The sequence below is a fragment of the Triturus cristatus genome, chromosome 11 (assembly GCF_964204655.1).
Source record: "Triturus cristatus chromosome 11, aTriCri1.1, whole genome shotgun sequence".
Classification (NCBI taxonomy): domain Eukaryota; kingdom Metazoa; phylum Chordata; class Amphibia; order Caudata; family Salamandridae; genus Triturus; species Triturus cristatus.
The window spans coordinates 663,313,601-663,338,412 of NC_140594.1; the positions used below are offsets into that span (position 1 = coordinate 663,313,601).

Here is a 24,812-nt window from a genome sequence, read left to right on the forward strand (position 1 = left end):
AAATGCAGCCTAAACAATACAGACGAGGGTCGAACTGAACAGTGAACCAAAGTAAGCCTGAGACGGTCTTGAACCTACAGCGCTATAAATCATGTCCGTACCCGATGACTGAAAGAAAACAATCTAATGGAGACGATACCCATGTACATTATCACCAAGAGGAGGAGTCACTTTGTCTCGTGACTCGAAAGACTTCTTAAAAGAAAAACAACTTGCACACACCCAGAACCAACACTAGATGGCGGAAGTATGCAGAGCATGTGTATCTACATTCACACATGCCTCAAACACATTTTCATTTTGCATACATACTTTTCAATTTTGGTATAAATATATCAACTATGTCAAGCAAAATCTTCGAATTGAATAGACTGGGCCAAAGACAGGAGAGCTACTCAAAGGTGGCTGGAGAGCTACCAGTAGCTCGCAAGCTACTCGTTCGAAAAGCCTGCTTTATCCCCTTTCAAAAGTGCCCTTAAAAGCTGGAGACTAACAGTTAACTCACATGATTTTTTTTACCTATACAGACTCACACGGAAACCTATTCTATATCATGCCTTAATAATTTAAACCTATTGACAGACATGCAGATGACAAGTTGATGGATTAAAATATTAAGCTTAAGCACTGATAGTAGGAGTTGGACCAATACACTAAGGCTCAATGCAGACAAGACTGAATTGCTGGCCATTGTCTGATCAGTCTCCACGGTCGACAGACTAGTGGACCAAAAGTCTTGCTGCTGCTCCTGTACCAGGGTCCTCTGTAAAATTTGAACTTCATCTGGCCCATGCTTTATCTATATCCAGTAAGATCAATAATGTTGCACCTGTCTGCTCTTACTTTATGAAAATGCTTCACAAGATGTGTTCACTTCTTCCACTTTCCTGCTGGAAGGTAGTATTTCAGTCTATGCTACTATCTCACTTAGAGTACGCCAAATTGCAATAATTTGGTACCTCATGAGAGCTACTTGCTAGTTTGAAAAGCTTCATGTTTAAATGTCTTTACTTTGTTAATCAGGCCTTTGCTCAGTAAGAATCCATCTACTGACAAACTAAATTTCATCCTTATCCATCCTCATCCCGACAGCCGCTTCTTTTTGTACCTTCTGCCATTAAAATGGAACTTCTTACCACCTAACTTACCTCTTATAGACAACCTAGTAGTGTTTCGTAAATCTCTGAAGACCTTTTTCTCTTTTATTGATGAATCTCGTTTTCAGTCTCATTCCCGTTGAGAGAGGGCACCCTGTCTGTATTTTCACTTCTAAATTCTCCATGAAGTCAAATATTTATAACCATCGCAATCGGAGAACAGTAAAAAAAAAAAAAAAAAGCAAGTACAACCTTAAACAATGAGAAACAAAGGAACAGTGTAAAGGTCACCATTGAGAATACCAAGTGCATAACTTTAATCTCTTGACCCCGGAGATTTAGAGCGTGGAAGGCGATTAATGGAATCCTGTACCACTCACTGATTTTCAGAGTAAGTAGTAGTTCAAATAAGAGGACAGCAACCTAATATAAATCTCTTAAAAAGGCACATTATTAATCTTGTATCAAGGATACATCGAAAAAGTACTTCCCATGACCCATTTACTCTTTTTTAATATATAATGGAACCTTTGCTTTGCTAGAACAAAAATAAAAACGTAATGGTAATTAACATGAACATTAAAAGACAGTGGCTGGTCTTTTAAAAATGTGGGACTAAATTACAGTTCAGAATTGAGGCGTCACTATTAAGTTATAGCTATCGACTGACAGAAAACGTGGTTGCAAATAGGTTAAGCAAAATGCTTTTTGCATTTCTTTGCAAAAGTGAGGTAAGTTCTGTAGGAGAGAATGTCAATATGACGCATGGTCTGATGCCAGTGTAGCTTAAAAATAAGGAAGGTGTTCTTTCAAGCTACTTTCTGTTCAAGTGCAGAATAGATTAACAGCCTAAAAAGTAGCAACTATTGTATTGCAGTAATTGGGGTCTTTCCTATAGAGAGCATGTCATAGACATCAGGTCAAAGGCAGTGCATGGTGTACTACGGACGTGTCTTGGGGGAGGATTGTAATCAAGTATCCTTGTTTCTTTGAAAACACCGTTCTGGCTGCAGTACTTTGGGTGGCATAAACAACATACTTGGTATTGCAGCATTTGAAGGATTGTTTTTTTTCCCCAAGAGTTGAATTTCTGGTTTTATGAATTTCCTAATGTTATTAACTTGTTCTTTTAAAGGCTTAAGAAGGTCTGGCATCCAATAAGATGGAGGGGAAGTGGAAGAGCTTGACAACTAATCCATTCTGGTCCGTAGTGCCATGGGCAAATCGAGAACGATCGTGAGGGGTCAGGCTCACTCATCTGAGAATCGTTATTAACCTTATGCAAAAGTCCAAAAAACATATAACACACTTCTAATTGTTTCATTTCCAGAGCATTTCCTTTTTACCTATTCTTCACAAGAACTTGAAGTACATTAACATCTTAAAATGTATAAATATATATCTTGCCAAATAATATGGTATATTAGGTGTATGTGGGCATTCTTGGTCATACAAGCTAACATATCTATAGAACAGACCTGTGTGGTTAATGATGCATATATAATGGTGATTATAGCAGTGGTTTCTCATATGAAAAAATATCGAACCCTACACAAACAAGAATCTTAGACCCACACATGTAGAAATTAACCTCTTGAAAATCTTGATGCGCGCAGATTGTCAATGATGGTCTTTGAGAATTTTACTGACTTATTTTGAGGGGGAAACCCATTTTGCTTTGTAGGATTATTCTTGAAATCCGTACGACTAAAACTTGTAATATTGGTCACTTTAGTTGAAAACATGACAACGGTTTTTCTTCAGTGCTACTCAGTGATATTTGCATAAACCTTCATAACAGACTTTGGGAAAAGGATTCACACAATATATCGTGATTTTACAATGTAGCTTACAATTAACATACTGGATTTGAAACCTCAATATTCAATGTCCATTCAGAGTAAAAAAAAATGTAAACACAAGACAACATTTTAAATATCAGTTTCCTAAAAGACGGCTATGCAGGTGTCAAGATATCTTTAAATAAACAACAAAAGCAATTAAATAAGAAGACTGTATTGCTTGAATTTCCATCCAAGAAAGTTTTCATGATTTAATACAAAACGTTCTAGTTCAAATATTTATAAAAGGTACAAACTTCATTACTTAAAAAATAAAACGCGTGTTTTTGTAAGAATAGTGTTCAAAAGTTCATCCAATAATGTTTTAGTCCAACATGACTACATTATTTTCAAAATCCTCACTAAAATGTCTGTTTTCAATAGAAAAAGTGATAATATCCTCTACAAAATACTCAATATTATGATGATATCTTACAAAAATGTTTACTAATGAAGCATTCAAAGGCACAGTGATTTGGGAGATGGGCTTCATTCCCAAAGGCGTAGCTTTCATGCATTGTAGTCTTTGTCATGAAATCCTGATTAAACGTCCGTCATGACAGCCTAGAGGAATTTATGGACCCTGAATGCCGATTCTCTTTTGGTTTCTCAATAGTCCCTGAACCTCTGGGAAAGGTTTCGAGTTGTCATTTGCTTTAAACATAGGCGCCAAGAGCTGCATGGAACTCGGTGAGGCATTGCACCAACTGCTGGAATTTGGGTCGTTCTTCTGCATCCAATGCCCAACAGCAGGCCATGACAGCAAACCTACAAGAACACAGAAGACAAAATCAATGTAAAAATAATTGCTGGCTAGCTTGTTGCAGATCTGAAATAGATGTTCAGCTCAAGGAAATTCCTCACAAGGTCTGATAGAAAAGGTTACCCATGACAAGCTGAGGACTGAACTGCTAGCCCATGAAGGAATGCCTCTTAAAATGTATGCGTAGTTATTTAAACTACACTTAAGAAATGGAATATGCCTGAAAGCTTTGGAATAGAGGTAGTTATAGGAAGATCAGTGAAGGAAAGACATAACATGTAAAGCCCTTCACAACAAGTTGCCGTGTGAGATTCCCAGGGAAAAGAGTAGCTCCTCTAAGTCCCATCCCATTCTCACCCCAATTAAACACTTGGCCTAGGGAGATGCCACAGGAAATCTGTTAACATTCAGGAGTTTCCTTGTGTTCACTCCTGATTTTTTTTAAAATGTAGCCCATAAGGATACAAAGTTCTCAAACTGGGCACCTAGAAAAAACAAAAAAAGTTACTTACCTTCGATAATGTCTTTTTGATAGATACTCAAACTGCAGATTCCACACCATATGAATCCTTCCAGGACTCAGAGAAGAGACAGACATTTGTGCAATGGCTCCAGCACACTGATAGGTGGTGTTGGCAGCCTCCTTGTTAGTTTCGTACTGCCTCAAGATATGACAACATGGAACACCACATCTTCATGCAAACGGCTGGTTTCTCTTTTACACATTTGGCACCCTCAGGTGCTGGGTGACAAACAATTAAGAAAATAGTGTACAACCCCTGATACGTGGAATATTGGTCACTTTAGTTGAAAACAGGGTAAGAGGTGTGGTGCAGCAGCCATAGCAACTGACTCCGGAACCCAGGGGCTCACGGTTCGATCACCAGTGCCAGTGGCAGATCAGCCCAGCACCACGTGACTCTGGGCAATAGCTCGCCTAATCTTCCCGACAGACCCCAGCGCCTTGACACCCTCGGGTAATTGTTTGCGCTTTACAAATACTGGACATTTACATTCATGAGGAAGCACTCATCCTCATGCATCTTGATAATTTAAGTGCCCCTGAGTGAACATTCTTTCCTTACCAACCAAAACTTATTCTTAAACCCCAACATTGCTTTATAATCTTCTGATAGCTCTTACAATTTAGTAACCCCTCTTCTCTAATTGCAATGCTTCACACAACATTGTGCCTCTGTTTCCAAAATGTAACAAATTATGCATTTGGATGTTTAAAAAAAAAAAGACATCTTGTCAAAATCAGACCCCAAAGAATACTCTGGATGTTTCACGATGAATGGCTGGTGAGCAAATAAATGGATTACTAATTTTTGCTACATAATTCAAAATCTGTTTTTACGCACACATTCCAAACACAATTCAATCAAGATTCAAAATATAGAGGTTCTGTAAACTTCCTAAATACAAAAACCTCAAAATAACATCTCCAAAATATACACTGAAAAACATCACTTACAGTTCATCAGGACAGTTGATTGGTTGAGCTATTCTGTAGCCATCTTTAAGATATGCAGCCATCTCAAAAGGATCTATGTCGACGTAGGGGGTCTGTCCTAAGGTCATCAGCTCCCATAGTGTGACCCCAAACGCCCACTGAAGGAATAAACAAAAATATACTTTCTATTATGTTAAGCCTCACGTCATTAGAGGACCAGTTAAGCACTTTTTCTAAAGGCATGGTCCAAAAACACTGCAGATGACCAACACAATGGTTTATTTTGTGCTCAATCGCATCAGTGCTTTGTTACAGATCAAGTACAAGTTTACATTCGACTAGAAGTGGACTAGATGCCATGCACTGATTTTCAAACGCTCACAGGTAAACTTTTCCTGCAGTTAAAATACAAATGTAAATTGCTGTAGAAAAATAAAATAGAATCTTGATGTTGACCTGAAAAGTCGTCACCTTAGAATTGGTTAGTAGGACATGATGAAAATGGATCTCTTCAGTATTTAACGACAGCAGTTGAACAGTGCCAGTGAATAACAAAATCAGAAGGAAGGGCAGTGGAATTCACAGAGAGGTGAATAGTAGAAGCACCATGAAAAACCAAAAGGAACTCGATGTACAAAATGGGAACAAGACGCTTGCAATGTATTAAGTGCAACGATGTGGTTCGCAAATGGAACTATTCGACTATTTCTGTCAAACTGAAAACAACTGAAGTCACTTCAGCAACTGAAGCTGGAATCAGTATGTTTGCTCCACAAAAGAAAAGGCTTGGATTTTGTTATAGGAGCGTGGATAACGGTATCTCTTACTACAAAAAGGAAAGGGTGTCAAATTGTATGTGCAAACAATGTGCAGATCGACCTATTTCACAGAGGAACAACATAGTATCTTTAACGTTATTTAGAAAAATATATATTTAAATTACACACATGAAGCCCCAAAAATCCTTGAAATATTCAAGCAGAATATTAGAATTTTTCACCGAATATCTTAATGTTGGTCTGGTGATACGGACGCAACATAACGTGTGTTATTGCACTACGTTGGTTTAACAACTGGACATACAAAGGCTGTAGCATTCATCCAAAAGGAAACATACGTTTCATTGCTTGTAATCAAAGCTGCCTTCAAGCTACCAGAAAACAAACATAAAAACATATGTTTTCGTAGAAAGGCATGCGTGAACAAGGCCGAGAGGATATTGGGCAAAGAAACAATGTTTGTGTTTCAACTTGCCCGACTACCTGTTTTATAGAAGCGGGCGGCGATTCCAGCAGATAAGAGTGCGGACTCCAAAGGGTCTGTGATGCACAATTTACCGTCAGGAAAACGGAGTGTCTGAACAACTTCAGAAAACAGAGTTTTCAGAAGCGAGGCCCAACACACGAACATCGCCAAGTTCCGCAAGCCCCATTTACTCCTGCTTTTAAATGTTTAAGGAGTAAAGCAAGGAGAATGCATTACGATCTAACCAGTATAGACAGGGGTGTAGCTTGGCCACTGAGATTGGGGATGAGGGAATGGGGAATGAGCTTCAGGTTTTCCAACAATCACTCTGAATAGAGTGTTAAAGTACATTATAGACAAGCAGGGAGCGTGAGAGGGGCTTCAGGGGCACTGTAAAGGGAGGAAAATACGAATTCCTGGAGATACTAGGTGAGAGAAAACACAATATTTTTTTAATTCACCAATATTTTTGAAGGCTTTCAAAACAGAGGGGGAGAACTCTCCAACTCTTTCCCCCTCTGTTTTAAAAGTCTTCAGTTTTGGTCTGGGTGTGTTAAAATTACTTGAGAAATCCGACGGACACTTCACCATTTCCGACTGAAAGCACCTGTACCCAACTATGTTCCATAAAATACATTTGTTAGGTGGGTGTAACACCCCTAACACCCCTCCTGAAGCCACGCCCCTTAGCATAGAGTTCTACTTATACAGTGGAATTTTACATATTCATATAAGTTTGATATATTAACAGGTGACAATTGCATCGACTGATTTCACAAACCTTTATCTTTCAGCACAGATTATAAAAGTCTCAATAGACCATGTAAGGGTTCCTACTGAAACCAAAAGCTGCATCTTGGTAAATCAAAATAGGAGGGTAACATTTAAAAAAAATTCAAGACCAAACCAACACTGACAGAACACAACACAAACAACCAATACATGGTAACATCAATTCACTGCACCTCAATCATAAAAAAATAATTACAAATACGTAGGGGGTGTGCAGTCAGGCTTGTTGGCTGTGGAATTCATATGGAAGCTCTGACCATCGTTCGTCCCCTGAGACCGCTTATGTCAGTGGTCGCAGGTAGGAGAAATGTGCATGCGGCATCAGACGAAAGAGCAATAGATGAATCAGGAGACAACACATTTGCAACACACGGAACATCAGCAGGTCTCACCCCTCCTACTAAAAGGAACGTTCCATGCACCCAGAAGACAGACAAAGGTAACAGGGTGGGGCTGTGAACATCGAGAGCACATACATAGTGGTGAACCTACACTAAAGCGGTGCACTATTGGAGGGTAATGGAAAAGATACAAGAGAATCAGAGTGTGAACGCTCGTGGAAAAGGACCCCAACACCATAGGTATCAAAAGAGAAACATTCCATTCCATAAAATGCTTTTTAAGATTAACGATTATTAACGAGGAAGAGTAACGTGAAGCGAACCGGCTTGTTGCAAAACTCTTGATAAGGACGTGTGGAGAACATTAATAGTTAGCACTGCTGAAGTTGACAAATGTTCTCTTTAGTTTCTATATATAATGTCTGCATTTTATTCCAATTCAATAATGTTGCAATTCATCCCTTCTATTAATTTAAGATATAATATTGTGCGAATGTATAGCTGGAAATGTTTTGTGCTTTAGGATTCCTACTTGTTTACTGTGTTTGTATTTTTTACCTGAAAACGCCACAAAGGGGAGTAGCACGGTATAAATTCTCATAAAATGAAGTAACCCAATTCTTAAGATGTAAAATACAGATTTCAATGATCAATCTAAAGAAACAGGACTCTCTCGGAGAAAAATGTGAACACAGTAGGTAAGCAGCACTAACACAAAATTAAAATCATAAAAGTAAACACTAACATTCCCAAACTAGTTTAGTAAAAGGAAGACATGTTCAAAAACCAAAACATCTGACTGGTAAACATAAGTCAAAGAGTTAAATAGTTATGATTTTTTTTTAAAGTAAATGTCAAAAACTACCTACAAGGAAGAAAGACAAGTCAATGTTTCCCTGTAGTGTGTAATCAGGTCCTAGGTGCCTTTAGGGCCAACAGCGATGGAGCACGGAACGGTTACAGTATAGAGGTTCCCCTCAATAAAATATTTTGCTTCAGTACTTAGTGGGCAAAGCAGGATGCTTTGTGGCCCGGGCTTCACAGGGCCAGACATGCTGAAGGAGTCCTGCAGCCCCTCAGTTTTGACACCAAGTACTCAGAGCAGGCTCTAATAGAAATCCGAAGGTCGCTTTAACAACAAGGTAACTTGGATGCCTCTTCTGGCTAACACTGTGTGTACCTTTTCTGAAGTTCAAAATCCTCAAGTAAAGCAAGACAGAACATGGAGGCTGAGCAAGGATTTTCACAAGGTCAGGTATGTTTGATTCAAGTTCATACTGAAGCCTTGGGTTTTAACGATACCAAAGGGGATGATGGACGGAGCGTTTGAGCAAATCAAACACTCACCCCCAGTCAACTGATCTGGGTTTAATCCATCATCATTCTTTAGCTCACTCCACCACCCCATTCAGACATGGCCATATGCAAATCAGTCTGACCCGGTGCCTCGTGGGAACAGTCCAGCCCGAACTGCCAAGCCATGTCTTCCCTGGACCGGAAACAAGCATCCTGGGACCGGTTTCGGGTTCATAACCCTAATCAGCCAGGCTATCTTGAATCCAGTGGCAAAGTGAGCAAGGGACCCACGTCTGGGCATACCCTGCCAACTAAGGGCGAACAACGCGATACCAAAGGGGATAATGGAATTGCTCACTTTGCCACTGGATTCAAGATAGCCTGGCTGACGAGGGTTATGAACCCGAAACCGGTCCCAGGATGCTTGTTTCCGGTCCAGGGAAGACATGGCTTGGCAGTTAGGGCTGGACTGTTCCCATGAGGCACAGGGTCAGACTGATTTGCATATGGCCATGTCTAAACTGGGGTGGTGGAGTGAGCTAAAGAATGATGATGGATTAAACCCATATCAGTTGACTGGGGGTGAGTGTTTGATTTGCTCAAGCGCTCCGTCCATTATCCCCTTTCGTATCGCTTGGGTTTTAACAGCAAAAAAACAGTGAGTGGAACAAATTCCCTTTGCTGTGGTCACCTCAACTCTTTCTCCTTCTACTATTGGACACATTTTTGAATTTTAAATGTTATACCTGGGCAAGCAAAGTTCCATGAGGCCAGATGCATCCTCTACAAGGTCTGGCGGCAGCTTGTATTCTTGTAACACAACTCTGAGCTGGACTAACAAGAAAATCTTGCCTGACTATCTTTGCCCTGATTCTCTGGAGGATGAAAATTGTTCTCAGTCTAAAACTTTTCAAGGTACTGGGCGGCTTCCACCCGGTCACTTCTGAACATCACAGTCCGATAGAGAGAGCTTCTATGATAGCTTGCCACAGATAGCAGTGGTAGACATGCACGGCTACTTACTCCAGCTAGCGCCAAGCCGAAGTTAATTCTCCAACGCTTCCATTCTTTGTCCTTACACAGCGAGTGCAATGGCAGTGATTAACCTGTACTGCCGAGAGTAGAGCCTGCTGTCCCATTAAATAGACTGGCGCCTCAACTTACTTTAGACATTCACATGGCAATGTTATCTGAGAAACTATTATAAGTGCAGCCTGGATGACATTCAATGAAGCCGAGCCAGTCATCTGACACTGAGTGTACCATGTGGTGTTGCAGCGTGGTCACTGAGGTGATGCACAATTAACAAATCCAGACTCACCAGTGCCATTATGTGAATCCCGGGGTCGGTGCTTTGCCTAATTGACCCTTAGGCAGAGTGAGGAAGCGAATGGCAGCTTTTTTTTTTCTTGCAGTTGAGCAGACTTAGAATTGCTGCTCTTCCCAGCAAGACCCCTTCACAGTGGTGCTCACTCTGTGGGGGAGGGTCAGGCAGGATGTTATTCTGGACCTGGCAGCCAGGGCTATTGCTAGAGTCCTGCCGGTTCACCCACCACCTCAACCTTCTATGGCACCAGAGAAGAAATCAACTTCTCACATCCTGCTTTGGTCACATGGTGTGTTTGTTGACGGCATCGTTGTCCGCACAGTGTCCAGTCCCGGCGTGCATAATTCAGTATTTGAAAGCACGCATGGACCACCAGTTTAGCTACTGCCACCACCCCTATGTTGACAGCTCCTCAGCTCTGCCTAAGAGCAGGACAGACTGACTACCAGAACTTGAGGCCGCAGAAACCTGTTGTAGGTGGGAATGCTCAGCACGACAATGGCACACTATCTTTGCAAGCAGCAGCAGTTTATGGCTGCAAGCAGTTAATGTCCTCCTGATAACAGTGCAGAGACAGCAGCATTTGAAAGGCTACTGTGGTAAATGGCCAGTCCAGAGCTTCTCATATTGGTGTTAGTGGTGGTCGTGATAACGTAGAGCCCTCCTGCAGTACTTGGCAACCAGCTCAGTCATTTGAGGCAAGTGGTGGGGAGGAGGCCTCGCTGCTCAAAATTGTATATATTTTTTCATTTTCACTTTCCATGCACTCTTGTTTGGTTTTAATCAAGAGAAAGTGTCACTCTAAGTATCACACATTTGGTCATGAATAGCGACTGAAACCATGGAAATATCACACTCAAGCAATCTGCAAACTTGGCAGCTATAGTGAAGCAAAGGGACTTACGACTATTTTAGGACAGTCCCCACATTCAATTCAAAACTGTTTTGTAGACAATTCCTGGGAGAGGGGTTGGCCTAACGGCTAGGGCGGTCGACCTTGAATCTGGGGAACTGGGTTTGAGTCTTGGCAATGGCGCTGTACATCCTGTGATTCTGGGCAAATCACTTAATCTCTCCGTGCCTAACAAAAAAATTAAATGTGTCCTCATGTAATGCAACTTGTGCTATGTATAGTGGTCCGATACCCAATTCGGGTCAAGTTCCCGCTATATAAAACTCTGTAAAATAAAAAATAAATACAAATAAAATTTCCTGCAACTTTACAGCAAAACAATTCCAGAAAGCATTATGAAGGGGGCTTCCAAAGATGGCAATATGCTGTTTCCCCAGTTGAGATCTGTCAGCCCTCCAGGGGTCTGGCCCTTTAAAACAAGCAGCATTCCTCTTCTTAGCATTTGAAAATCTACAAATACTGGTTCTGGGTCCAAGTTGCGTCCTGGGTTGACAGTCTGGAGTCTAGTGTTGGCTAAGAGAAAGTCATCATCAGAAGCAAGTGCTGTGTTTGACAAACATGCAAATATCAAAGTTCATGCTTGACGTTTCTGTGGTAATCTGTTGTCTCCACTTTCTTACATTTCCAAGGTAAGTAGCAGTGTGCGTTCCTGTAATTAACCTCCCTCAGTCTTCCTGCCAGGAATATTCCTTCAGGGAGATGCCCTAAAAGGATTTTTTGTTCTCTAGATCCACTCAAATGTCCTCCATGGAATGTTGAAATCAATGTAGGGTTGGCAGACTGGCAGATCCACTCTGGATGCTGCCTAGGTTCACATGTCTGAGATAAATAATGTTAGAAGCCGTATTTTCAACATATTAACAAAACGTTAATGTTAACCTGTGAGGTAGAATTTTAATAAAGAAATCCTACACAAGTGTATTTTATAGCTAATCCAAAAACCTATAGGAATAGATAAGAGTAGATCTTCATGAAAATAGAAGGGCTGCACCAGTTGTGTATTAAATAGCTCTTGTGAATCCTGGTTGACAGATGCATACCGGACTCATATTTAGCATATCTCACTTCAACACATTAGACATTAATGACTTGAGGGTCTCAAAATATCGCTTGCATGTAACCTAGTTAATTTTAGAAGCAGGCTTTTAAACATGCTGCAAGAGCTTATTTTAAAAATGACTTGCTGCAGCATGGTCTGCGACCAGTGAAGGTTCTATGCGTAGGACAGGTGCCATGCTTTTAGTGCCCTTCACGTGGTTGGTGCAAGTCTGCATTCAACCCACATTTGGCATCTGACTTTTAGGTGACGGGTACGAATTCCGCAGCTGTGTACTTTGGACTTACCTAAACATCAGGCAGGCCAACTGGGTTACTCAATCAGTTAGTATTTTAGGTGTCGGTGCACATGCAATCAGGGATGTTTAGCAGCCTTCGAGTCCCCAGCGTCAGTCAATCAAGTATATAAACAAAAGGGCATCATGCAAAAAGATGGTCTTTTCTACATGATCAAATACAGTAAATCCAAAGAAGAGACAACAAGTTCAAACAAAGGCGATACACTGTGGTGTTAAAGATGACATGCTAGAGCATGATATAGTGGCAATTGCTTCACAGAGGTCAAATGTAAATGTCGTAGCAAAGTATATTCACATCTTTATGAGTGACCTGCAACATGGAAACAAAAGGCTGAAGTTGTCCTGATAGAGAACAGAAGCCCTCACAAAACCTACATAGATATAAAAGCCCATCAAATGCTGACCATGTGCAGAGGTGCAGGCATATTCCTAAAAAGTGCCATAGATTCACCATTTGCAATTATAGGTTGAAAAGTGCAATCTTGTGCTACATCAGTGAAGGTATATGCAATTTTGCAAGCAAGGTCTCGGGGAAAAAAATATTGTCTCAGTTTGGTGATGAAACCAAAAGCTAATCCTCTTGTTAATTCTCTAGTCTCACTTTTCTTTTAAACACTGATATCCAAAGTCATGGAAACTGAAGCTAAACTTCAACTATGTGTTTCTTGAAGCAAATTCTCGAGACTACTTAGGGTTGGTGGGCCCTTTCTGTAGTAAACGGGGCCTTAAACAGCCATCACTCTTTTCCTCACTAAGAGAACAGACTGTTGCTTTGGCCTCTTTCAGTTCTGCTTTTTACCCTATTACCTGCGAGGTCCCTCTGGATTATTCCCTTAGAAATACACACTGTTTTTACGACCACCTTACAATGGTTTTACATTGTGCACTGAGCATAGAGAAATTCATAAGGTAAAATATGTAGACTGAAAAATGGGTATCAAGGAAACCTGTGTATTTCTACAATGAGCTCCAGATCTGGTGGTTAGGAGCAGTGGTTATTTGCACATCTCTGAATTGGAGGGTACCCATACTAGCATGTATTTCAGAGGGCATTTTTCAAAAGTAGTTCTTTCTTATACACTGACTAACATTTGGGAAGGCACAAATGGAGCAAAATCAAATTGGCAATAATGTTCTATTATTCTATGTTCCTACATGACTTGTGATAAAAATGGCACCTCACTTGTGTGGGTAGGCCTACTGCCCGCGACAGGAAATGGCCCAAAATGGAATATGGACACATCACATTTTCCCACTGAAAACGGACCTTTTTTCCAATGTGGGTAGATGTGGATTTTGGGCCCCTTTGAGGGGGATTGACCATCGGGACTGGCCAATGATCATGCGCATCGTGGAGTTGGCTGCACTCAGGGGCGTGGCCGCAGACAGGCCCAAAAGCAAACCCCTTCTGTGCATGACTGAATGCGCTGTGTAGTGTGGGGTTGTAAATGTAAATGTACAGGAATTTATATAGCGCAAATCACCAAGCGGTCTCTAAGCGCTTGCTTAGGGAACCCGTCCTGGTATTCCCCTGTGAGATAACCCGGCCGGGCATCCGCAAGGTGAAAGCCAGGCATCCCGCCGCGAGGGGCCCATGTGGAGATTAAGCAAGCTATTGCCCAGAGTCACAGAGTGTGAACCCATGAATCAAGTATGCACTGGAGCGAGAATTATCGAGTCCATGGACATTTATGGACTCAAGACCCAGCCGAGCCGGGAATTGAACCCTGGTCCCAGGCTGACCTCTGCTTCCAAGTCTGCCTCCTCTAACCAGTGAGCCACACTTCTCCACGACCTTCTGGCTAACCCCCCACTGTGCATGGCCAGATTCTGTGCGCAGTGTGGGGTGGGCCTAACCTTCTTGCCAACCCCCCCACTGTTCATGGCCAAACGCCGTGAGCAGTGTGGGGTTGGATGCATGGGGGGGCTGCAGGCTAGACCCTGCTGCACTTGTGGGAGGCCCAAAGGCACCCCCCCACTCCTGAGTGGTCCATAAAGTGAAGCTATAGCTAGGCATTGTAATAATATCTTACTTTACAAATAAAATTCCTTAGAAATTCACGAAAAAAACAAAGGCTAAAAGGACATTACGTCAAAACTCCAGTTAACACAATGTTTTAAACTAACAAATAAATTCACCAGCTATAGTTATTTCAAGTGACCAACTCGTGCTCTCGCCATGAACAGTATTATTATAAATGATTTCATTTCAGATGCCAATAGTGGAGAAGTGTAGCTCACTGGTTAGAGGAGGCATACCCTGAAGCAGAGGTCAGACCCGGGACCAGGGTTCAATTCCCGACGCGGCAGGGTCCGGAGCCCAATTGTCCACGGACTCTATAATTCTCGCTTCGGTGCCCACTCTAAGCACAAGTTCACACTATGCAGCTCTGGGCAACAAGCTTGCTTAATCTCCACAACGGCCCCCCCGCGGCGGGATGCCTGGCTTTCACCTTGGGGATGCCCAGTATGGGTTATCTCACAGGGAAAAACCAGGACGGGTTCCCAATGCAAGCGCCAAGATGCCCAAGGGTAAGTTGAGCGCTATATAAGAACACATAATAATAATAATAATAATAATGATATCAATGCAGTCATTTAACATGTCATGAGCGATGTACTATGTGAGGGCACAAGCAGTGCATGGCCAGGGTGTCCGTTATAGCTACTATAGGGGACAAGGGCTCCTGGTCTGCAAGGTATGAGGAGGAGAAAGAGGAGAACCCGTAACAGCTGCTCTACTCTTTCATAAGTCTACAAGAAAACAAACTCGAAAACAACTCGAAGCCAAAAAGGCGAAATCATGAATTCGTTACAATTTTAGCTTACGGCGACACCAACATTTTTCATTACTTCTCAAAGTGTACACCCTTTATTAACACTACTTTCTCGAAAATATCTTTAATAACATAGAATGCCTTATTAAATAGTAGAAAAATGTGAACTACTGCGAAAATACAGCAGAAGAATCTGTTGGAACTCTTCTAAACGATGACCACACACACACACACACACACACACACACACACACACACACACACACACACACACACACACACACACACACACACACACACACACACACACACACACACACACACACACACACACACACACACACACACACACACACACACACACACACACACACACACACACACACACACACACACACACACACACACACACACACACACACACACACACACACACACACACACACACACACACACACACACACACACACACACACACACACACACACTTCTGCATGCTTCCCTATATGGAATGGGTCTCAATTCCGAAACAACGTAGTTTATGAAAAATAGAAGGATATTTTACTGGGTAAGCACTATAACAAACATTGAAAGTGACACGCCAAATGCACATACATACAATGCATGACAAAAGGCACATTTATTTGACTTAAACATTTAAATAATGCCACGCAAACCCATTTGATTGACAAAGTCCCAACAAATTAAGAACCGAGATAATCTGCTGCATGAATGAATTGACAACTGTTTTCATGGTTCGGCTCGTGAACATGGATCTGAGAGACAAGCCAGACCCGGGCTCGTCCCTCCCTATTCATTTGTGGGCTTGCCCACCTCTAGCAGGTAGTTCAAGCTAACAATCTTCTACATTGCTGTTTTTGTGGTCCACACTGCTAACTGAGAAGAGTCCGCCATGTAACCGGTACAGTAAGACATGGTTAGTAACTTGGACCACAGGAAGAACACAACAATACATAAGATAAACTCCCCATTCCGGAAATTGAAACATAAGCATTATTAAACTTAGAATTAGGAAAAGCCAGACTCACCACATCACTGGCACTGGAAAATTCGTTATTCATGAGGCTCTCCAGAGCCATCCAGCGAACCGGCCTGTTCTCATTGTCCCCGAGGCAGTGGTAATCCATAGGGAACAAATCCCGGGACAGCGCATTGTCGGTTATCTTAACCTGAAGTGCGTCGTCAATGCTGAAGGGAAGAGAAGAGAGACCTGGTTAACTGTACTGCAACTTGTACAACGAGCAATGCTTCATGGGCACACTTTTGATCGGACCAAAAGCACCACCTCGATGCACTATGGCTACCACACTCCAAAATGCACCATCAGGAGCAGCTCGTAAAAACACGGTTGCGCATTGTGAAATGTGCATTCTGGAGTTTGAAGTTCTGTCCCTGCAGTCGGACCGTGTCGCAGAGTTGTCATGAACATCTATTGCCTGGTTAAGATCTTGAACTGATAGAACAGAAAGTAAGAAACCTACTATACAACACCCATGGGACAATCTCATTCGCACAGTGCAATATTGCACTTGATGTGTTTGGTATCACAAATAGGAACCGAGCCTATGTACTGAACTGACAGCGCTCGCACGGCTCCCACCAGCTATAGGCACCATGCATAGGTGCCTCAGTTGTTTCATTTTAGTTGCCATTCATACCCGAAACCCAGATGTTTGTTTACCAGTAAGAGATGAACTTACACGCAATTTCGGGCTGCTAGATCTTTGTGAATAACTTCTCTTCTGGCCAAGTAGCTCATTCCGCAGGCAACCTGAATAGCCATATGTACAAGGTCCTGCTGTGAGATTGCCTGAAGAAACAAAAACAAAACACATGAGCGTTTGGGCACAAAGAAAGATACATCACGTGCAATCTCACAAAATGTATTATTTATTAAAAGTTTATCAGTTCCTATGAATAAAATTGTGTGCTACTTCGGACCTAGGCCCTTGTGGTACCTCAAGCACTTTGAGAAAGCGGATCTACCTTGTTATATTTGGCTGATCTCAATTAAAGTGGTCTGTAGCCAGAGTTCACGTCATCAACGTACCAATACACTGCTTTAACTAGCCCAATACAGCAATCGCATGCCTTGTGCCAACCCCCTTCCAGCATTGCTTCTTTTAAGTGTGTTTAGCATTCTGGACCAGCTCACTGGAGAATTGTGCAGGTTTAAATTTCGCAGTGATGACAACAAAAAATATTCAAACAAAGGAGGGGGGATGGGGCATTGAATAAAGGCCAACATGCCAATGACTTTTCCCATGTCTACCCACACATTTTGAAATACATATTTTTGTGAGTATAAGAGGAGAACAGAAAAGTGGGCAATCCCAGCCCAACGCAGCGTGATGTGCATATAAACCCTGGCACGGTTCCTTCTTGGGAGATGCACGTTAATAACTACTGAAAGACATGACACCAAACTTTTAAAGACTGCAGGGCAGGTCAAGGACTGCAGGAGAAACCGGTTGCCAATATGGCATATATTCTCGAGTGGGCACAACATAAATTCCTTTTAATTCAATGGCTTCTTTACTGTTATGGCAGCGATGAGCGTATTTTCTACCTGTATCACTGGGAGCATTTCAATGGTACGCACTGAATACACTTAAGATACGTCAGCATGAAAACAATTGTATTACATTTTCCTTTCTTTGAATGCTCTTGGCTTTGCTTTCCGCTGCAGAATCTTGAGTGCAGAAGACTGTCACCCATGCAACTTTAGTTGCAATAAGGTGGAGGTTAAACAGGATCACTAAGTGCAGGAAGAACAAGATACTTACCATGGGAAAAGATCTTTCACGTGGACACTAACGTCTAACCACAGATTTCCCACCTTTAAAATATAACCCCAGGCATGCAACTGGATCCAGAAACTTTAAACCAGTACTCCTGATAGCCGGTAGGCGGAGTCGTACAGCACCACACCAACATAGTTTAGATCTGGGAGTGATGAGCGGAGTATATAAGCGCTACCAATGTCCACTGACGTTAGTTGCCTTTTTAGGCTGTCCGTGACCGATGATGAAGAGGCCATCAGCAGACAGGCATGATCAGCGTATCGCTAGACTGAGCTTTTTAGATGTAATAGTTCGGATCACATAATGGAAAGGCAGGATGGTCGGTGAGGAATCTGCAGTTACGTATTCGTCACAACGTAACTTGTTCTTCTCATTGACACTTCTAAGCACAGATTCCTCACCTTGGGATTTAATACCATAGTATTACCTCCCAGGTAGTGAGTCTGAACTATCTCAGATCAAAACGTCATGCAGGACCGAATGGGCAAAATAACCCCTCTCGACAGACCTGACTTTCAAGACAGTAGTGCTTTGTAATCTTATGTAACAATGGCCACGTAGCCTCCTGGCAAATGTCCAGTACCGGTATTTCCGAATGCTAGCACAATGGTAGCAGCCTTATCTCTGCAGATTGAGCAGGTAAGCCTTCTGGAGGCTGCTTTTCCGCCAGTGCATAGCAGACAATTGTGTTGAGCACAATCCATCGAGAGATGGTCCGGTTTTGCACTATCATCCTCCTTTGCCCCAGAGGTCTCCACAAACACATGATCGTCCACCTGATGGTATTTGGTACGAAGCTTAGGACTCTCTTAGGGTCCAACTGATGGAGTTTGTCTTCCTCCTTAGAGAGATGAAGTGGGGCATAGAATCCCGGAAGCATGATAGCCTGCCCACCATGAAATGGAGATACCACTTTCGGCAGAAATGAAGCTCAGGTCCTAGACACCAACTTAGGCAAGTTTGTTGTATAAGGTGGGTTGACAGAAATATGCCTAGCTGATCAGAAAGACTGTTTTCAAAGTAAGAAGCCTTAATAAACAACTGTGCAGCTGCTCAAAAGGGGTGCACAGTAAAAAAGTGAGAATCAAATTCAAGTGCCGCCGTGGTATCACAAATGGCGATAGTGGTAACATGTTGAAAACATTTTTTTAAAAATCTCATCACAATAGGTTATCTAAATAAAGAAGGATGATCTGGCAACATGAAGAAGCAAGTCTCAAGGACTGGCTTACACTGATTTTGTACAGCGACACCTCTCAACCTCAGGAGAAAGGTCAAATGAGGTAAACTGCCAATGCTCAATCTCCAAGCATGGAGATGCAGACTGCCGAGGGACAAGTGTATCACTCTGCTCAGCTAGTGTGACAGAAGATGACTTGGTCGTTTCTGATCTTCAGAAATCTGGGCAGCAGAGGCAACGGAAGGAAGGCAAAGAGGAGGCTCAAGCTCCACTCTAGGTGGAAAGCATCTCAAGAGAACCTTCTTGAGCACGCAGACCTGCAAAAGTGCCGACATTGTGCATTCTCAGCAGTGGAGAAAAGATCGGAACAGGGTTCTCCGCATTGATGAAAGATGCCCTGTGTAACCGCCAGACGTAACAGCCATTTGTGGTCTACTAAGCTTAGGTGGCTGACATTATCCGTCCTGGAGTTTTGAGAGCCCATCAGGTGGTTACCAACAGAAACTCCCTGATGGTTCAGCCATCTCCAGAGTCATGGAGCCTGCTGGCAAAGGACACAAGAACACACCCAGTCCTACTTGTTGTACCACCACATAGCAGTGATGGTGTCTGTGAGCACCTGTACCAGTCTTCCTCTGATGGTGGGCAGGAAGACGTTCAATGCTAAGTGAACCACCCTCAACTCCAACAAACTGATGTGGAGTCCGGCTTCCACTGGAGAGGTGATTCAGTGTCAGTGCCATACAGCTTGTGTATGGTAAGGGCAAGGTATCTGTAGCAGAAGGCTGCCTGTGGGAGAAGGGCAAGGCCTTGGTCGAGGTGGATTACGCTGAGAGTCAGAAAGCACGAAAAGCTGTACATTTTTCTCCTGCATCAACACTGGTGAAAGGTTCAGTGGGTAATGCAGGAACCGAAGTAGTCATTGGAGTGGGAGCAGAACTTGAAGTGGGTTCAAGGGATACAGATGGCGCACAGGGAAGACCCACCAGCTAAAGTCTTACTGGAAGCACCTGAGGATTGTTAAGGCCAGAAGGCACACCAGAGGGAGCCAGTAAAGTGCTGACAATGACCAGCATGGCCTCCCTAAAATTGTTTACTTGTGTCAACGTGAACTAAAGACCCAGAGATTTGGGGTACATGGGGATGAGACTCAGAATCAGCTCCGCTGGAGATCAGGAATGAGACTGGGTGGCACGTTGACTGCCTTGCATCCAGTTAAGAATTTGAGAGTGGTGGGAAGCAGACAATTCCCACTTTGATTTCTTGTGCTTTTTCTACCCAAGTACTTCGAAAATGGGCATGGGAATAACTTTGGGGACAGGAGCTTCCTTACGACATTGACTGTTACAGCATAGTCTTTTGATGTTTAGTGACAGTTTCGTCTTGCAGTCCCATATGGCTGTTGGATTCACCAGGCGCAACTGTGACAGGCCTGAAAACGTGCTCCAACATCAGACATACTTCAGAGACATCTGTCACAGACATCTGGTTGTGAAAGTTACTGCATGGCTTAAACCCGGTTGTCTTAAGAGGTTGGATTTTCCCTTGTACACTGGTCAAATGTACAAAAAAGGGTCTTCAAAAGACTAAGGAGTAACTTCGGATCCGCAGAAAGGACAGACGTCTGCACATGGATGCCGCACATATGCTTTTCTGCTAGTCACTTCAGGAGTTGAATGACGCTGAGCACTACCTCCAGACACCCAGGAGTACTGCTTTACACTTTTCGGATCCAATTTGACCCTATTGAGGACACTACTGTTAGATGTATCCATCAGAATGTACTTTTTTGCTTCTATTTATGCAGATGTGACCAATGTCACCTCCTGCAATAGGATCTAAACATTACAAAATGGTCTCGATTGTGTGCGTTGGCGCTTGCAAATACTGTACCAACCAGTGGTGGACCTTATAAACAGGTCACCAGACATGCTCATATCTTAACAGACTTGATCAGGTTTTTTTGATGCCACATTTAGGAGCTGATACAAATTATCTCTTAATAAACGCACCAGAAGCCTGGGAATGAGCTGGGACAAACAGCACCCCTTTAGGACTACACTTCTGCAATTCAGAATAATACTAGGTATCAACAAATGCTTGTTTGCCTAACTGAATCAGGGGTAATGGAAAGGGCTGACACCGCATGTCATACAATACTTACTAAATATAGCCTACTCTAAAAGTGAAAATGGGTACCCATAAAGCAGCTTAGGAATGGGCAAAACGTTAGTATGAAGCACTAAACAAGATAATTCATACATCAGAGCTTCCGAATAATGTAATATGGTGTCTTGTCCATACGGAGTAGTGGAATAAAAGGACACTTCTGGGCAGGTTTTAATTGGAAGTATTCCCATAAATGACAATCAATAAAGGGGATCACTGTTCATTATGGTAGACACCATAAACACTGTTAGACTTTAAAAAACAACTTGTATTTACTTCCAACAACACGGACATAAAAGATCCAAAGACATTTCCATCAAGTTTACTAGAAGATAAACCGAACAGCAGCCATCTAAGCTCAGAATCCAGCTTAACTGAGTCCAATCATCACATCTATCGGTTACACTCCAGAGTGGTTACTCATCCATTCGCAAACAAATCCTGCTACTTGACCTGGCGATCAGCATTCACAGAATATAATGTTTCTGGGCTCAAAGTTTTAAATATGCTCAAACCTTTCTCCCTTACTTTGACCATGTCCATTTCAGGTAATCGTGCTGTATTATAATCTTCATAGAAGCTTCCATACTTTGAGGCCAGCTCTTCCACCACCTACTACCCGGCAACACCACACAACTAGCATATTACTCTCTGTACTTTGCTTCTCTCTCTCTGATGTTTCACTGCTTTCTTGATTTTCACTTTAACAAGCTCGTCGCACTCTGTCAACCAGGACACAGAGGCGCCCTTAAAATTCTCGGCCAGGTCATAACAGTTAAACCTACACTTTTGTAGACCTGAATCATGAATCCACAGTACTTCAAAGTTTTTCTCAAAATCTCTTGGTAATTGAACTTACTCACACTGTTCAAACAGTAACCAGTGATCAACGATTCTATAGATTAATTGCACAGCGATTGTACAAACAAAGCAGTCGTGTTGTGGGCCTCAGCATGCCGATACAAATTAACACACTGCTCTACTGAGCAACACAGCACAACATTAGCAGACACTTTCCAAAATCTGAATTACTTTTTGAGTCATCAACTTAAGCAAAAACTGAACCTCATTCATTGTGAAAAATGAGGTACCAGAACAAGATTATACCTTCGTCCACTGTTAAACAGGCACAAGATACCCAGCGCAATGTTTTACAAGGCTATCCGTGGCATTTCAACCAGTTGCAATGGCACCACTTGTTTCTATTCAAATACACTGCAAAAGACTACTTTAACATTCTAGGGCCACTAAGCTTAGTTGACCTCAAAAAGAGGGCTGAAGTATTAAAAAGAACCTGAGCTAGATGGGGGGTCTTTTGACAAAGTTACTTAAAAATGTGACCGATTCCTAGAGAGGTATCAACAGACAAAAGGCTACAGGTCACGGCAGTGTGCAAACTAATATTTTTTTTGGGGAAACATTTTATTATCAGTAACAAAAATAAAATAATACAAAAGAAATAGTTGGGTACATTAGGCATTGCCTACATCATATGAGTCCAGTGCGGGTCAGTTACACAGGTATAATAATATCACAAAGTGTTGTAAGTTACATACTAAGATATAGCAATAGAAAAATTTTCAGTGCGCCGATCCCGGCCTTTGCTCCGCCTCCTTGTTGGACCCCTTGGGTTAATCGCTCAGGTCAAGGTCCGAGTCTGGTGTTGGAGGGGCACAGATGTTACCACGGAATGAGTTCCATCTACCCCATACCCGTGCCCACTTTTGGGGACACCCTCTGCGTATGAAGACTGCTTTTTCGGCCAGCATTGAGATATCCATGTCCCGACACCATCGTCCCCTCTGGGGAGCCGTCGGTACCCCCCAGTGTTGTGCAATATTACGTTTTGCCAGCATGATCCCCAAAGTTGCCCAGTCTTGTGCTGCATGATTCAGGTCAGTCGGTTCCCATATATTGAGGAGGCGCCGCTTTGGTTCGGGAGGAACTGGGAAACCACTCACACTCGTAATTGTGTCCATCACCTCCTCCCAAAAAAATGCTATGTGCGGGCATTCCCAGAATGTATGGTAGAATGTGCAAACTAATTTTAACAATAAGGACACCCATTTGGCCTTAAAACGTTTAGCAGCCTAAAACCTTCCAGGTGTCTTTGAAGTGCAGCCTCTGTTTTGAGGTAAATCCTTTCTTTGCTGCCTACTACTCCATAACGCTCTCTTAGCTGTTTCCTACTGGCACATTGTTTGGCCTCTTAGGCAGAGGCGAGGCTCTATCCTCTCTGGGCGTTAACGTTTTCCTATTCCAACCTTAACTGCAACAGACAAGTCCCAACAGATGAATTTTTGTGGCCACATGCGCTCACCCTCAGTCTCTGAACACACAGAGGAGAATAAAGATCTTACTAGGGTGGGTTTAGTGAGTGCTAGTCAGGGGTGGAGTGCTTGCCAGGGCTAGTCTAATGCTACGGACAGACAGTCAGCCAGAAGAGAAAGGCTGAACAGGGTCAGTGCCTCACATACGCAGACAACTCTCACCTCCCCATTCACTTGGTAAATGAGCACAAACTCTTTAAGAAATCCCACAGCTCCGTTTAGGTCAAAATATCAGAAAGTTTGCTTCCTTTTATCTTGTCTTTTTAGGTCTCACATGCAACAGTGCATGCATTGCATGCACTCTCACTTGCGAGAGATATTCTATACAACAAACATCAAAAAGTTTGCTTCGCTTTATCTGGTCTTTTTAGGTCTTTACTGTGACAGTGGATGTGCTCTCGCTGTAAGAGATATTGTATACAACAAGGGGATTATTTGCGCTCCATTGTTGATCATTTGTTGGCTTCTTTGTCACTCTTTTTTGCTGCCTCCTAATTAGCCACCAAGTGCTTCCTCTTCTTTCGGCTGGAGGATGAACTCAGTACTGATTGCTTCAGCTTGATTGCTGTCCTTCGGTTGATTGCGATGTGACTGAGGCACTACTTTTATTTATTTTTCTTCCCCGTCATCCTAGCTGAACTGCTTGCCATTTGTAGCTATATTTTTATAATGCCACGTTTATTTAAAAGAAGCCCTTTTATCATGTGAAATGGATTTTTATTGTGACAATAGATGTGATCTCCCTTTATTGTGACAACAGACGTTATCTGCTTCCAAATGTATTTTCATTAAGCCATGGACATAGGAGCAATTGCAACTTCATGTAATAGGATTGTTTTACCAAATGTCAAATTTTTATGGTCTGGCTTGACAGAGTAGCTGTCGCCAGACAATGGTGTGGGAGCCACCAGGAATGGGACTTTGATCCGCCCATATGTTGTAAACCAGGACTACATATTCTGATTGGGCAGAAGCTGTGCATTTGCATACAATAAGTGTTTGCTCTCCACACAGCTGTGATCATTTTGTTTATTTACCCATCTGCCAGTGCTTGAACTTTTCAGGGGCACACATGGCATTGTAATGCTATTAAAGTGTCTCAGTA

At 42.5% G+C, this 24,812-nt stretch overlaps 1 protein-coding gene across 2 annotated transcripts in view; it reads right to left on the reverse strand.

Moving 5' to 3' along the window:
• Nucleotides 1-3,097: 3,097 nt before the first annotated feature.
• Nucleotides 3,098-24,812, reverse strand: part of RYK (receptor like tyrosine kinase) — a 734,028-nt gene continuing 712,313 nt past the window's right edge. For both annotated transcript variants that reach the window (XM_085634236.1, XM_085634235.1), the window contains exons 12-15: nt 16,925-17,034; nt 16,253-16,412; nt 5,179-5,315; nt 3,098-3,706 (exon numbers count right to left, since the gene is read on the reverse strand). In XM_085634236.1, coding sequence (XP_085490362.1) covers nt 3,595-3,706; nt 5,179-5,315; nt 16,253-16,412; nt 16,925-17,034 — 519 coding nt within the window. In that variant the 3' untranslated portion in view covers nt 3,098-3,594. The remainder of the gene's footprint in view (nt 3,707-5,178; nt 5,316-16,252; nt 16,413-16,924; nt 17,035-24,812) is intronic.